This window comes from Cryptomeria japonica, chromosome 3 (genome assembly GCF_030272615.1).
Source record: "Cryptomeria japonica chromosome 3, Sugi_1.0, whole genome shotgun sequence".
NCBI lineage: Eukaryota > Viridiplantae > Streptophyta > Pinopsida > Cupressales > Cupressaceae > Cryptomeria > Cryptomeria japonica.
The window spans coordinates 949,223,993-949,240,835 of record NC_081407.1 but is presented as its reverse complement, the minus strand read 5'-3'; the positions used below and the strand labels follow the sequence as shown (position 1 = coordinate 949,240,835).

The 16,843-nt window shown below is 37.4% G+C and overlaps 1 protein-coding gene across 3 annotated transcripts in view; it reads left to right on the top strand.

The window, feature by feature from the left end:
• The window catches only part of LOC131038932 (uncharacterized), a 127,933-nt gene that overhangs the window by 64,982 nt on the left and 46,108 nt on the right, over positions 1 to 16,843 (top strand). For all 3 annotated transcript variants that reach the window (XM_057971539.2, XM_057971537.2, XM_057971538.2), the window contains one exon: positions 9,077 to 9,161. In XM_057971539.2, the coding sequence (XP_057827522.2) occupies positions 9,077 to 9,161 (85 nt within the window). The remainder of the gene's footprint in view (positions 1 to 9,076; positions 9,162 to 16,843) is intronic.

Here is a 16,843-nt window from a genome sequence, read left to right as displayed (position 1 = left end):
TCAAAATAAATCGCCGCCCTTTGTATATAATCACTGCCTTAATTCACAAGATAAACTCCGCCCATAATAATGTGTTATATCACATTTACTAATCGCTGCTCTTCTCTTTAATATTGATCACTTCCTTTGTAAAAGTAATCGCTGCCTTTTTAGTAACATATTACTTGCTGCACATCATATATAAATTGTTGCTTTTTACATGTTACATTTTTTGTGTTATGTGCTATTTGAATCGCTAGCTTTATGAATTTTGCTTCCTTTCAATAATGATCACTGCATTATTAACAAAGGTAATCACATTTTTAACTAGATTATAATTGTTGCTTCTTAAATACATGTCTTTTGTCATTATCCAAAGGGCTTCAGCCCATCATAATAAATGTATTGTTTTTTGTATAAACTAATCCCAATCACTACCCCTTATATTTGTTGCCTTCTTAAATGTCATGTCCCCTCCCTAATCATTATATATATAAAACCTAAATAAAATAATTATTACTAATTAATAGAATATTTATTTATAAAAGATTAATTGAAATTATTAAATACTTGTTTATTTATTAATATTATTATTTAATATTCATTAATGATAATATTCTGAAGATAGGCTAAACCATGACCACAGTGGCACTAATTGGGAAGAAGTCGATGTCTACTAAGTAGGACTGATTCTATAGACAAGCTATGTTATTATCAAAGTCAGTAATCTAAGAAAATTTAGAGATTATGTTTTCCAAATAATCAATTTGGAATAACGATCATATTACAAAGCCCATACCAGAACAGCAACACCCCCATGTGACTTATGTGGCGATCTGTTTAAATTTATTGTCAGCGATTCATGGTCAAAGATTGCAAGTAATCCTTAGTGGCAAATATGACATTAATGATATCATGATGTGGATTCAATGTCTGCAGTGATATACTTACCAATCAGCAACAAACAATCATAATCGCTACAAGTAAAAGTTACGGTGATCAGCAAGTAAGCAGATTACATATCATGTTATAAAGAATGATTAAATCATTAGTTAAGTCTTAGTTGATCAACTCAACTAAGCAAATACCAATATCGCCGCCAAAGAGAGGTCTAAGATCAACGTCTAACAAATTATTGAATAGTTAACCATAAGGGGTGTGGAGAAGAGTTTTATAGTAAGGGTGCGATGTAGAGTCACCACTCCTCCAATCTCAGCATTGATATTAAATGGAATCAATAATTATTTCAGGAAAATACGTTTTGGAAAAGGGAAAAAAAGGAAAATCTATAGCGATAAGAGACGGGACAGACCATGGCGGAGAACCCATGTATGTCGTCATGCTTAGAGTTATTATGAGCCGTGGAAATATGTCTGCATCTAGTATATATATATATATTTACATAGACTGCTTATTCCATACTTAGATGATACGATGATTAGGATTTGTCTTTCCGTGCAAATAATGACAAGATAATTATACGAAATTGGGCATGGTCTGTGCTTTGCCTCAACAGGAAGTCTTACAGACGTTTCATTTTATCTATGATTCCCTCACGATACCTTGAAATTGGAAGAACAATTTAATACAGATGTCTGAAACTTTAAATAAACTTAATAAATAGTTTATGATTGGAGGCTGAACTGAAATAACCTTCTGAAAGCATAATAAAATAATGAACAAATAAAACTGCTTTTCCAGGGAGAGGAGATCCGTAGGGGGGTTGATTACCCACCCAAGTAATCCACGTACTGTGTAGTAATGGGCCAGTAGGGCAGGAGGGCAAGTGACTGCTCCTGGGCTTGGGTCTGGTATGATGAACCACCTCTACCATCAGCTACCTCTTTGGATAGGGTGGAAGAGCTAAATTAAGTGTCATAACCCTCCTTTTCCAAATATTGATAAGACTCATTAATTACTAATATTATTATTATTATTATTATAAATATCTATTGTTGAATGAAATAATCCAAATATAGCTTATGAAATAAAGCAACTATGCCTGCCTACCAATTAAGTAGAGGTGATAGCAGTAAAGAAAAACAATAAATGATTAACGCAAGGTGAGTTGGTGGAATACAATGGCACTGGTGATAAGGGGAATAGATTATGTCAAAGCCGTTATAAGGGAGTGCACGTTAATATGTCAGAGGAGTGGACACCAAGAATAGGGGCTGGTAAAAAATAAGAAATGGAGAATGCTAGGGGGAGAGGGGGAGGAGAACCGACAAAAGGAAAGAAGATCAAACATCAAATAGCCATTGCAGCACAACAAGCCAGCATCAAAATGCAGGACCCATCGTTTGTATTCTGCAATCAGCTCCGCAGTTTCTGCGAGCATCTTCAAAAAAATGTGTAGCAATCTCAAGAGTTCCATAAACCAGCGCCCAATCCCAATCGATTCATCATTGAATCCGTTTGTGGAAGGACTCAGTCACCGAGCAACATCAACAATTAAGGAAGTAGAGGCCTTAGAATCAATGACGATTGATACTATATCATTTCGGGAGCTCCTGGGCTACTGCAATGAACTCTACAAACAGAATGAGAATGTCGTTAATGTTATTGAGGATCGACTCAAAGAATATGGCTATGAGCTTGGAGCGTGAACGTTGCTTCTTTATTACATAGAGCTTGGAGTGCGAACGTTGATGCCAGCTAGGCTAGCCGTTGGGAGATTCGTACACATCTTATGGGAAGGATTCATTCAAAGAGCGATAATTAGAGGCAATCGAGAGATTCATACTTTTTGGGTAGCCTCCAACTGAAGGGAAAAAAGAAGGGGCAAATAAAATGAGGGCAAGAGGATCTGTCATAGGGATTGGCAGTGGGACTGGGCACTCCATTTGCATTGGAGTGTCTTGTCATTGGACAAAAGAGGGTTCTGGTAGAGACCGAGCTTTGCATTTGCATTGGAGTGTTGTGTCATTGGGTAGAAGGTGCTTACAATTGATGGCCCAACTGATTATCCAAACATGCAATGAAATTCTTGGTTCGTGGTTAAAGGGTTTTACAGTGAGTTGGTTGTGATCAATCAGCTTCAAGTAGCTATTTTTGCAGCCATCAGGGCAAGGAAATAAGCAGTTTGTGATCAATCAGGTATGCAGGAATCTAACTTCTTTTTCAGAATTTTAGTTATTGTTATTATTCTGTGTAAGTCTAAATAGATCCTTCCTCTGTTAAATAAGCCAGTACTTAATAGTTTGATTTTATATTTTACTATGTTAAATAATATTCTTCCAACATAAGATCACTCTATTCTATTACTGTAATGCAAAATCTTATTATATTATAAATAGGGCTTTAAATAGCTTAAGGGTTTACATAATTAAATTACTATATTTTTTATTTTATGCCTTCCCTTTCAGTGCGACTTGTAAATGTTTTGATGATCTCTCATATGTATGAGACTTCTTCTACATGCCTCTTAGATTTTGGGGGTAGAGTCTATTAGTGCCTTCGAATGCCCATTTCTTTATAATAGTTTAGGCATCAATTTGCTTGTTTATATTAGTAGTAGTACTGAGACATATTGTGCGAAATCTGTCTGCTGAGATTGTTTCAAAATTTACCGTTGATGCAGCATATTGATACTTCCTCAACTACTTTTGTTACATCTCTCTTAAAATTTATTAGCGTGAGGTATAGGACTCTCAATAAGTAAACTGATAGTGTGTAATATTGATTTATACCTATGTGGTTATTATTGTTTGATTTCAAATTAGCTAATCATTCCATCTTTAATACTAAACTGCTAGCATTATATGACTTAATTTAATTGTCATCAGTACTATGCCTTTAGGAAATAATATAACTCACGATTTCATTTTTATTACATATGATATATTGGGTTGTATATGTATTAGAGCACTATCACTTAGAGTACTTATGATTAGTAGAGAAGTTGATTTAAGTTGTGAATATATCTATGTATTTATACAATGGTAAGAAACAAAAATAAATAAATAAATAAAAATCCATTTTATATACTCACTTGAGAAGTCAACAATTTGTGAGTAAATGTGAAGCCCCATCTATAAATGGGCATATCTATGTTTATACTCTAATGCTACCATGAAATGTTGTACATGAGTGTGATGGTAAAGAGATTGTTTTATAGTTAAATCTTAAGTATGACTATATTATCCATGTAGGATTGTCTTGTGTTGACGACATTGTATTCTTAAAGGAAGATTTGGAATGTAATATGTTTTTTTTGAAATGCAATATTAACTTTGAATAAACGAATACTTAAAAGGATAAATCATAGTACTTCTACCTATGATGTATGAAGTGAATGAAAACATCTTATGTTAGGTGATGGTTGAATGTTATAAGCGAGCTATGAATGCTTTTCATGTGAATTATGACTTCATCAATGTGGGGGATTGTGTTAGGAATTAGATTTTATTAATGAAGAAAGCTTAAGATAATGCAAGTGAAAATTGTATTTAAATCTATGAATTCGGTCACCTTGGTTGCAAATGAGGTATTTCCAACATGCTCATAGGGTCAAGTTGTGCAAGTAGGATCAACACTCATATATGTTTGCTCCACTTCACAAACATATCTGTACAAAGATAAGAATATTTGTTTTAGAATGAGCTACTCTATCTTGTTTCATCTTCGATTTTCTTCTTAGAAAAAATTGACAAATTATCCATTCTTATTAGATGGGATTATGCCAAAAAAAAATTAAAAAATAAGTAAACTTGAAGCTAAGAGTCAATTAAGTGACGATACTTATAAGAAGCACTTTTTAATCTTTATACAAAGGGTGCATAAGCAATGTGAATTTCATAGTTACCATATAGTAATGTAGTGCAACAATTTATTAAATAAAATGAGAAGATTGTAGGAGAGACAATGAAAACAAGCTTGTCACTACTTGTAAGATGTGTGCCATTCATGCATGTAGTTATATCTTTGGTTGTTGTGTATAGTCTCCACCTCTCCTATCATATCACTAAAATATGTCCCTGTAAGTCCTTGAGTTGATGGGTAGTAGTGTAGTGTGATCGTAATGAATATTAAAAGAAATTAGCCACAAGGTTGTGTATACGACTTGATATTCAAGTGTTTTACCAAATGGAGACGAAACAAAATCTGAAATCTTCTTACACAAGATTATTAGACTCGACTTATCTTGCGAATCTCAATCAAGTACTCATCTTTTTGTTGTAAGGAAACTTAGTTTTGAAGGTGAAATAAAGTAGAATTTCGTTGTTCTAGAGTATTGGATCCTTATCCTTATCAAACAAATGAGTTCAAGAAAACCTATCCCATGATCACTTAAAGATTTAAATAATAATTTTAGTTGAAGTAAATTTTAGGAGGAAACATTAGCTCTATTCTAAGAATTTGAAAACGATAAGGACAAATATCTAAACACGAAGGAATAGAAAGAGCTCAACTAGAAATAAATTGATTAAAGTTATTTATTAGGGAGCCCTATCATTATTTTTCTTGGTCAACTAGCAAGTGTTTAGTCTCTTTCCTAATCTCTTTTCAAACAATTAGTAATAAAATAATAATAATAAAGTGGTTATTTGAAGCTTATTGTTGACTAGTTTTCCATTCAAGCAAGTATTAAATTCATTTCCAAAGTATTATTATTTGATAATTTGATTTCCTTTCAAGTATTAGGATTCATATTAAAGTGGGGTTATCATTTGTAGAAAATAATTAAAGATAAAATTTATGTTACTTCAAATGGAAGAATTAGTCGTGGTTATTCTCAAGCTTATAACTAAATAGCTTTTCCCTTCAACAAGTAAATGTTAAATTATTTTCCAAAGTCTTTCTATTTAATCATTTAATTTTCTTTCAAGCAATTTAGTACCTTTCGAGTATTAGGATTCATACTTAAAGTGTAATGGTTCTTTTTATAAGCTATTAAAAAAAAAGGGATAAATTTTAAATGAATTTACATCCACTCAGTTAGACCTTAGAAAAACCCATTGGGGTTGGTTGTGTGTGACATTTTAGAATCTTGATGAATTTTGGCGGATGATAATGGGTTAAGGGTGGCGTATTTAATAGGAAATAGGACCTAGTTGTTTTAGGCCACAAGCATGAGGCCACTTTGAGCCTTTTTGGTATAGAGCTACCATCGTGGGTAGCAACCGTAGAGAAACTGTCTGGGAATTGACCCTAGAAAGGGTTGCGTACCCACCAAATAGTTTACATTAAACCATAGTTAGAAACCAAAACTACATACTTTACGCCTTGATTTCGTGCCGAAACGGGTATGTAGGCAGTCTAGGGATAGAGTTGTCCCTTGTACTCAAGCGTTCGGGGATGGGGATTAGGATTTGGTTTTTGGGTGAGTAGTTGGTTCTCAAAGCTCCTTGGTCTTTTAACCAACTTGTGCAAATACTAATTGAAAGGTTAAAATTAATTCAATGCATACTTAGAAGGAATCCCGTATGGATTTGCTTGAATTTCCGAGGCTTTAGGCCGAATTTCTGAGGCGGAACTCAAGCTTGTTTATGTAATTATCTTTATACTCCTAAGGACGACGACCTCGGTGCACTCCTAGTAGGGGAGTGTGGTCTTTAGAGAGTGGCTTAGGACCCGGATGGTCCCGATGAGTTTAAAGTTTCTGGCCAGAGCATATCCTATTCTTATGAATAGATGCCTACCCCATTTGGGTAGATGCCCATCCTGGATTGGATAGATGAAACCTCTTGTCCCATATGGACAGATGCCTAACCCATATGGTTAGATGCCTAATCCGTATGGTTAGATGCTCATCCCGGTTGGATGGATGCCTATCTCATTTGGATAGATGTACCTGAGTATGCGATTGAATCAAACACTATTAAGTATAAGTGATTTCAAAAAGAAAAAATAGACGGAATTTTTGGGTTGACTGGAGTGGGTCATTACATTAAGAAACCTAAATATACATTAATTTCTGAACAAATAATAACATGAATCTTCATGATCAGTTGTAACCATAAGAAAACAGAGTCTTTCTGTCTCCTGGCAAATCAACAGTATGATAAGATAAAATACGTAAATTATTTTCTTGATATTTATTATGCTGGTGTGTCTGATTCATTTATCTCCGATTATACTTAATTCTGTTATCTATTCCAGGCATTGTGTCTGATATTTTTAAGCTAATAAGGGGCTTTCCACTCTTCTTAATCTATTCCGCTGCGTAATAAAGTAAATATGACTTACTAATCTTTCTTTAATTAACTTCTTTGCTGTTATATAAGTATAGTTCCGGGGATGTTATAGACACTCTTTTCTTACTGTCTAATTTGTTTTCCTATAATCTGAACCCAGGCAAAACATTGTACTTGGTAATGAACAAGGGACATTACATTAAATATAAACTCTACCCATTTAAATATAATTGCTGCTCCATAAACATTAATCACTGTTCCTCTAACAATAATCACTGCTGTTGATAAGATATGGGCAATAATAAATTCTTGTCTTGACTTGGGTGCCTTTATATATATATATTCATTTTTTTGAGTGTATTTTTCAAGGTTGGCCAAATATAGTTTGAATGTATTTTCCATATAGAGAGGCACCAATACTAAGGGAGGCCGGTCAGCGTATGTGTAAATCTGTCTAACTTTACTTTCTCCTTAATCAATGATGCTAATCTCACAAATAATCTCACCCATAGACATCAACCTTGCCACTAAACTCGCTTATACATCTCTGACAACGATATTGCTTATGCACTTTGACATCAATGACAATGATGGCAACAATTTCATCCATACTTTTTTGACAACAATGACAACATTGTCTTCTCACCTTTGACATCAATGACAACATCCAAAATTGTTATTTTCTTAGTGTACTTTATTTCCTGTCTTTGAAGGTTTAGGTGATGTTGGGAAAAACTGGTTTATCGTAGTTTAATTTTAATCATTTTTTTACAGTTCTTTTTTTGGGTGAAAATGTGAGTTTGGGATTGCGAAATTCAGAAGATCAACAAATTAAGAAGTCATTTAAAGCTACTTTCATTGCTAGTCGAGATTGTCAATAGTGCACCTACTCCTTTAAGGTACCTATCGAAAATATTTGTAGGTTAATCTTGAATCACAGATATCTGAGAGGGCAATTAATTCAGATAACAGATAAAATTTCAAGGAAAGAGTTTAAATTTCAATCCACAGAAAGCTTAAAATTTAAGTTATTTGATTCTTGGAGAATTCTGGCGAACCAGAGTGTAGCAGGATTAACTTCTAGCTGCTGACAGCACTGCCAAATTAGGGCCTTTTTAGTACTGGCCCATGCATACAATGGGAGAAAACTGTTATACATATTTGTGACAAATAATATATTAATTAGGTTAATGCTTTTCATGAGCAACTTTGATTAGGTTTTTGATTTTTTTGGGATTTGACTCCTTTAATTTAGTCATCTCAAGATGACCTCAATGGGTGGTCACTTCACTAACAACATTTTTCCTTATTTATGCTGGTAATAATTACAAACAAGGGGACCCATTTAGTATGCAAGCACCTTAAGCATTTGTTAGTCGGGGGGAGTACTAGTGAATATTTCACTGTTTTGGGCTTTTCACCTTCTAGCTTGTTTTCCCAGCGAATAAAGGGTAGAAAGCCTAAAGTACTGAAATATTCGCTTTTCTCAACCCTACTAATAAATACTTAAGGTGCTTGTGTGCTAGGTGGGTCCCTTTGCCTCGTGATTATTACCAACAAATGAGAAAAAACATCATGAGAGTAATGAATACTTTGTGAAGTCTTGAGATGACCATAAATTACACCTAGAATAATAGATTTATTTTGACTTAAGCTCAAGCATTGGCTTATACCCTTTGACCAGCAGATTCACTATTTCCATACAAATCCCTCAAAACACTTTTCTTCTAGGACTCCTCACTGTCAAAAACAAAGTCCAACTATATTGACTCACTTGTATAATTTTATTTATAGTATCTTTTTATATTTTTTAACATTTCATTACAAATTATAAAGGATCAACTATACTTCTGTAGAAAATGGTCAGTAATTTTCTTATTTTAACTAGTGTTAACCATTTGCATTATTTTGTTTTTTTAGTTCATAATTATCTAGCTTGCTTTTGTTTACTTTGGCAGACAATGCTTGCCAAGGCAGTGGCGACGGAGTGTAAAACAACATTTTTCAACATATCTGCTTCATCCATCGTTAGCAAGTGGCGTGGTATGTGGCATTTGTGTAGTAGGAAAGAATCATTTTCAGTTTCTATAGTGCAACAGGTCCAATATTTTTACTAATAAGGTACTATTGTATCATTTATGCAATAAGCATAAACTTTACAGTTTGAGGCGGGCATTGTTCATGGGACACACAAACTCAATGATTAAGAAGATTATTTTTAAGTTTTTGTGCTTCCTTATTTTTCATTGCATCATTAAGTGAAACGTTCCTTTCAAAATTCAAGAATGTATGAATTTAAATATGCAATTGTAGCAGTACTGAAAAGTACTCATTGTCTCTTTATATTGATGTGGTAGGATCCCTAGGGCCTAAACGATACTAATGCCAGATATGATGGGAGTACATGGACCATCAACTCGTGCAAGGGCACATACAATCTAGATGAACATAAAACTAACATGGGTGTTCTTGCATAACAGTAAGACTAGACCTGCAAGATTCAAATTCTTGTACTTGTAGTAAAATTTAAACTTGTTAGCAAAGACTTTAACTTCCGTGGTTTGAGATATGAGTCTCCTTGCACATAGAGAACTTGGGAAAAAAATGATTGAAATAGAAGATTTCTGTACAGATTCACCCATTCAAGTACTACGGAATAATAATGAATGAATGTACTACTGGAATAATGATGAATGAATGTACTACTGGAATAATGATGAATGAATATTCTACTGGAATAATGATGAATGAATATTTTACTAAGGCTACAGGGCATAGTTCGCTGACTCAGCAAGTACTTGTGAGTTTTTCTCCACCACAAGTTATCTGAGAGTAAACTTGTCAAAAATTTCCTGCTCAGAAACTTATCATAGGGTAAGGTTGCAAGTCAAACATGAGGTAGACACGATTTTTTACATGAAAAAAACCCTGTTTCTGCCTAATAGAACCTCCATTCGCCCTTCTACACCACACACAACAGCAAGCAAGCATGCCATACTATACGGATGCGCCAAAATCCATGTGGAGCAGGTCGTTAACTGCTTTATTAATGTCGGAAGAATAAAACTGACTTCACATACCAACAAATTTTGTGGATTGATTAAAATTTAATTGATTTATAGAGGATGAGATTGTTAATTTCGAGAGGCAAGCTATGGAGGATGTGGCTATAGCAGAAGCAAGGGAGATTGGATTAATGATATCAGATTTTCACAATCCATTATTTTGATTGCTATTGTTCCCGGATTATATTGTGTGTGAGATTTTGTATCAATGTTTTGGATCACACTCTATGATTCATCATCAGGATAATAGAGAGCTAAAAGAGACCTGCAATGATCAAGCCAAAGGGCATCCTTCTATAAGCAAACACCCCCCACTTGGTGGTGAATGCGGTCTTCAGCCGATCTTCATACTCGACCATTACCTGATTGTACCCGGAATAACCGTCTAGGAAAGACATCCTTTGGGTTCCATTGACCATTTGCAAGACTTCATCAAGTGAAGGCAGCGGGTAGTTATCTTTCTCTGATGCTCTATTCAAATTGCGGAAATCGACACACAATCTGATTTCACCGCTCTTTTTCCTCACAGGAACTAGGTTAGCGACCCAGGTAGAATGCCGTACTGGAAAGATGATGCGAGCAGCCAGTAATTTCTTTACTTCTTGATAGATCAAAGGTTCGAGGAGGGCATTCACTGGCCGCTGCCTCTGTCTGAAGGTTTTTGAGTCTAGCTTAAGGGGTATGGTATGAGTTATTACTGAAGTGTCATAAGTCTTGAGATTCTCATACCCCCAAGCAATGATATCTGGGAATTCCCTCATGTTCTTGAGAATTCCGTCTATTTCCTGAGATGTACATACCTTGCCAATCAGCACGTTCTTTTGATTTTCTTGCGTGCCAATGTTGATCTTATCGCAGGCGCCTCCTTCGAAAGTACCTTCCTTGCGAGATTTGAGCTGGTCCCAGTCGAAGATCCTTTCTAACTGGACCATACCTCTGGGAATGGTATTTGTCCTGAGATTCAAGACTCCTTCTATGTCGATCTCGGCTTCTTGAGGTTCTTCTTCATCAATAATCTATGTTGCAAACACATCTGAGCTTGTAATGAAGTCAATGATATGCTTATCATCATCGAACACCTGAAAATTAGTTACATTGTCCGGAACAGATGGGACTGATGTCAACTCCACTGTAAATTTCTTCAAACTTTGCATCGACAGAGGCTCGAGCGAACTTGCGGCCTGTGCCAGTGAATCAACAACCTGATTCTGTGATCTAAAGATGGCTTTGATGTTGAAAGCATCAAAACTCTCAATTATATCCCACACGCGGTTGCGATAAACGCCGAGTCTTTTATCATGGCATGTATATTGCTTTCGAACTTGCTGGACTACCACCTCTGAATCTCTGAAACAGTGTAGGATCTGAGCTCCCTTCTTGATGGCTAGCAGCAAACCGTGAATCAAAGATTCATACTCTGCTATGTTGTTAGTACAGTGAAACTGTAGTCAGTAGGAAGCCAAATAGGTTTCGCCCGTGGGACTTATAAGCTCTACCCTAGCTCCGGCTCCAACTCCTCGCTTGGATTTCGAACCATCAAACCTTAAAGTCCAAGTCTGATTTAGGCCGGCAGCCTTACTGGTCGTGACTGTTGGGCTCACTATTTCATTCTTTTCGTGCTCAGGAGGCCTTTTTTCAGGAATCTCGGGGAAAGTGGTACCTTCTGGCCTACGACTGTGGGCTTCCAGCACCTCTGAGTGTCTCTTCCACACTTGATTTAATGCTGTTTTGCATAATGAACATGCTATTTCTGAATGGGCGGCATTGTGAACTCTGCACCAGCCTGTTAAAAGTAAATCTTTAACGGAATCTTGGCGGTCTAGATGCTGCATTTGCTCTGCGTATTTGCAGAAAAAGTTTTTAAAACTGCTGAACAACTCATTTTCTTCGTGGGATGGCATCATTTTATCATAATTTTCTGTGATTCCTTCCAGGGTCTGAACTGGATTTGAACATTGCACCAACAAAACTTCGTTTGTTGAGCTTATGTCAGCCCTGTATGTGCCCATGTCTGACTCTAGAAACAGGGTCTCATTGGCCTAGTTATATTCTATAATCATCAATTTGAGCCTAGGTTCGGACTCAATCCGGATTTGATTTGCTACACCCCTCCATGGTAGCCACATATGAGTGAAACTGGAATGCAACTAGCCATTAAGGACGTAGGTCCAGTCTTGGCTAAGCAACATGCCATATGCTCCTGGTATGTCTACTACCTAAATGTCAATATACATCTGGATACGCGGATCTGCTATCAACTGCATATGGGTATTATTTAACTCTCCCACTACGGTCACTTCAGATTTATCTAATTGAGTAACTTTTTGGTTAGTCTTGGTGGGGGTTAGGCCTAGAGCAGTGCATACCGATAGAGGCATAACATTAGCTGAAGCTCCTGAATCTATTAGACAATTGTGCAAGTTCTTACCAAAGATTCTGAGAGTTAATAGGAAAGGTGGGGGTTCTAGCTTCGCAGTAAACAAATTGATAGTAGGCTCGGATGGGAGGGTGTCATTGTTCATGATTGAGATATCATGAGTTCTTCCTCATGCACGTACTCCAAAACCAGCTTCCATGGGCTGATCATTTGAGAACTCAGGCGGTGCGGCATAATTTACTGTTGCACCCTTGGGATTTGTTGGTCCTCTTACCTCATTGCTGACCTTCTGGGGTTGCCCTGGTGGCATTCTCTGTCCGGAGTTCTCATCAGTCCCTTTAGACTAAACCGGCGAGGGTTCCTTAAGGCTGCCCAAGACCATGTCCCTAACCTCGGAAACTTTCATCAGTTCAGCAAGGGATAAACTGATTTTAATCTTCTTGAATTCATCTGCTACCATCTGGCCTAGTTTAGTAATTTCTACATTGCTAGATGGCTTATCGCCGGAGCCCTGATTTGTGTTAGTGGTCGGCTGATTTTGAGAAATAAGTACTCTTGGAGGGGCTTGTGTCTTTTGCGGCTGACTTTGGCTCGCATACTGCTGCGATGCCTTAGGATAACTTGGGTTGTTGTTGGCATTCTGATCTGGAGGGACTTGAATATCCTTGGGAGGCGTGGAAGTAGTATAAGGGCCACTATTGTTGTTTTGGTTATTATTGTTGTAATACCCCCGATTGCCGCGTTGGTACCGCTGAAATGCATTCACATCAGCGGGCTGGTTTGGGTCTGCCACCTCATTTTCATCCTGATTAGGGAAGAAAAATGGGGGAATATAAGTCTCTAAGACAAGCGCTATATCGTACCTCGGTGATGGAACTATTTCAAACCCGGTGGGAGGAAGCACTAGCTGGGGCATTGTGTTCTCAACTTCTCGCTGGAATATGTTTGCTGCCACTTGAAACTCATCACATTGCAGCTCTGAGTGCTGGTTAGTATTATGCAACCTGCACCAATTAGATAGGGTTGCCTCTGCCAAAAATACCCTATTTGTTGGCCTGTTTTCTGATGCTGGTGGGTTATCTAGCGGAGTGGGGACTCCTCCGTTGTTAGGACGGGTGTTCCATGTCCTTGTGGGCCGTTGATAACCTTGGTTTTGGTACTGACTTTGGTGCTGACCCTGCTACTGATTTCTCTGATTACTCTGCAATTGGTTATTCTGATTTCGCAGATAAGTGACTTCAGAGGAAAGTTTCTTCATTTGGTCGGTCAATTCCCGCATCTCATCCTTCTCCTCTTGAGTTCTAGATGATACTATAGTATTTTGCAGATAGACGGGTTGTTTAGGAGGGATTTGAGATATAGGCGGTCCTGGGTGGAGCACCAATTGATTTGTAGGCTACTGGGGTTGATATGCCAATTGAGGAATCGGGCTCATGATAGGCGTTTGGTGAGCCAAAGCTTGACCGATTTCTTGAATTTGGTTAGGCATAGCGGGAGGTCCTAATTGCACCAATGGTTCGGCGATGTTTTGGCCTAATCCTTTACTAATCTCCATAGTCTTGGCATAGGCTTCAGTTAACGTGGTCGGTGCGGGTTGCGACTGTCTGACAAACATGGCTGTCAAATAGTCTAGAGCTGAATAGTAGATTTCCCTTGCTGAAGCATCACTTACCACATACGGGTCTTGCAATCGAGTGAAGGCTTTATGGAACCTGTTGTTGAAGGAACTGATTGGCTAATGTCCCTATCTTTTGACTTCTACAAAATGTCGGTATAGCTCTGTGGGGGTTATAGGAATACCATACTTTCCCATAAAAGTTGTCTTCAGCTTCTCCCATGAGTCAATAGAAGATACCGGCAAGTGGATAAACCAGTAAAATGCGTCTTCCCCCAAGGAATAAGGGAAAAGTCTGAATGCAACGTCTGCATACTCAATTTGTCTATTGCGTAACGCAACCTCAAATAATTTAATATGCTCTTCCGCTGTTCTGTTTGGATCGTTTACATGAAAAATAGAGCAGAACCTATCTGGACTCTTGGGCATATCATGTAAGCTGGGAAAATGATGGGTGACGGATTGTCCACCAACCAAGTAGCACTGTTTGGAGCAGGTGGGTTGTGCGCCATCTGTGGCTGATTTCTTGAATTTACAATGGGAACCGGAGTTATAACCGTTGGAGCTGTGAAGGCTGCACTCGCTGGGACAGCAAACTGCTGATTTGAAGAACTGAGCTCACTGGGGTCTGCAACCCGACAATAATTTTTGCGCCTGTAAAAGTGAAATCCAACAAATCTTTCCTGTTCCGGGCTAGATTTTAGGACTCTTTCGAATCTCTCCGGAGAGAAAGATCCAATTCGTTCCAGCGTGAGTTATTTCCAATGTCAATTCTGTTGATGCAGTGTGGGAGCAGGTGCAAGAGCTAAATTAGCCTCTTCCTAATCTCTCTGATTTTGTGCGTCGATGCGATCAGCGATCTCCTATTCTTCCTCAAGGATAAAATGCATCCGAGACTAATCTGGATAATTTCTTTTCACGAACCAGGCCAAACTGTATAGCTCTGTGATGAGGTTCTCTTGTTCGTTGCTGAAATCCAAATCTGGCTGTATCACTGGTTCAGGGTCTCTTCCTGGCTGAGGAGGATTAATGGGCAGGCCCATCACTTACCATGTTTGCAGACTGGAGGGAAAACTGTCGGACCTCTTTTAAGAACTTGCTTGTGAAGGGCAGCGATCCTTTGTCTATCTAAATTTTCCCTGATCACAATTTCTATTTGCAGACCCCTTTCTTCTTCTTGATTAATAGTGCGACTTGTCTGAAATGAGGGTGATTTGCTTTTGATTTCCAAGCAAGTGTTCGTAAATGATCTACAATGTATGACTGATTTAGTCCTTGACCAAGCTGTTCAAGGAGAAGGTTGAGCGAGAATTCATGCAGCAATACCATACTGCATTATTACGCCCTCCTTCTAGCGCCAATTCTGTTGCGCGCGAAGGAGGGTAAAAAAAGAAAAAGCTATAAGGTTACTCTTCACAAATATAGTCTGATATGATGCGGATTTAGCCGTTTAGACATTCATCATAGCCCTCCCTCTAGTGCCAATTCTGTTGACGTGTCTGAAATCGCATTGCTGCAAACTCCATATGGCCAACGCAAAATAGAATGTACTCGCTGAGTATCCTATCCTCTCTTGAGATAAGGAAATCCCTAATGCTGTTTCTCATGTTTGATCAAAGGGGACAACCTCAAGGTTTCGTTTGTTAGGTCTTGACTACGGGATTACTTAGTGGTTTGATGTGTTTTTGCTGGAAACACAAGGGGACTTATAGTGATATGAATAATTGTTGGATGAGTTCCCTAGGACTTTAATGGTCTTGCTTATCGAATGGTTTAAGTTGGGTTGATACTGTTTTCAGTAAGACTGTGGATTCTCTTGGTATTAAAAAGGGGAAAAAGGAGAGATAGGGAGAGAGAGAGAGATACAGAAAATATAACTTATTTAACTAAGATAGCAGATTCAATAAACAGACAGACACCTCCAAATAATTAGATTAAGCATTACCAGCCATTTAAGCACAATACATGCATCAATCTAGTGCGATCTTCAAGGGAAAACTGAGTTTTCATGCTATTAAATACAACATCAGAACTTTAACATTCATTCAGTAAGCATTCAATAACTGAACTAAGCATATGAAGGGTTCAGATTAACCATGCAGAAGGAAAGACAATCAGCCATTCCCTAATGGCATGAACAACGAGGATCCTATCAGATGTTTACTTAGAAAATGCTATATAAAGGAAGGAAACATAACTGAAAATTCTAAATTAATGAAGAAGGAGACCATGCACTCACAAGGAAACTTGAAACAGTCTTAACTTTGCATTAAATCCTGTAAATTTCGCCAGAGCTTCAGCAACAATCCATGAACTTCTTACAAAATGAGGGAAAACTAGTCCCTTAAATAGGCTTCAAAAATGGATGAATGGCCAAGATCTAATCTAAACAAGAGGCCCATATTCATCCTTACAAAAGAGTACCCATACCCATAAATGGAGGGTAAATATTAGCAACTACCCCAAAGGGAGTAATAACTACCCAAAAAAGGTAATTAAAACTTATCCAAAATAATCCAAAAAGGTGCACACACATAAAGTGTACATTTAGTTGACTTGGAAGTCAAATATGACCCTTTGGCCAAAAAGTGCACTTTTCAAAATCAAAAGGAAAAAAGCACTTTAGGAGAGCACTTTTTCCTTTTCAGCTTCACATCCCTTTTCCAGT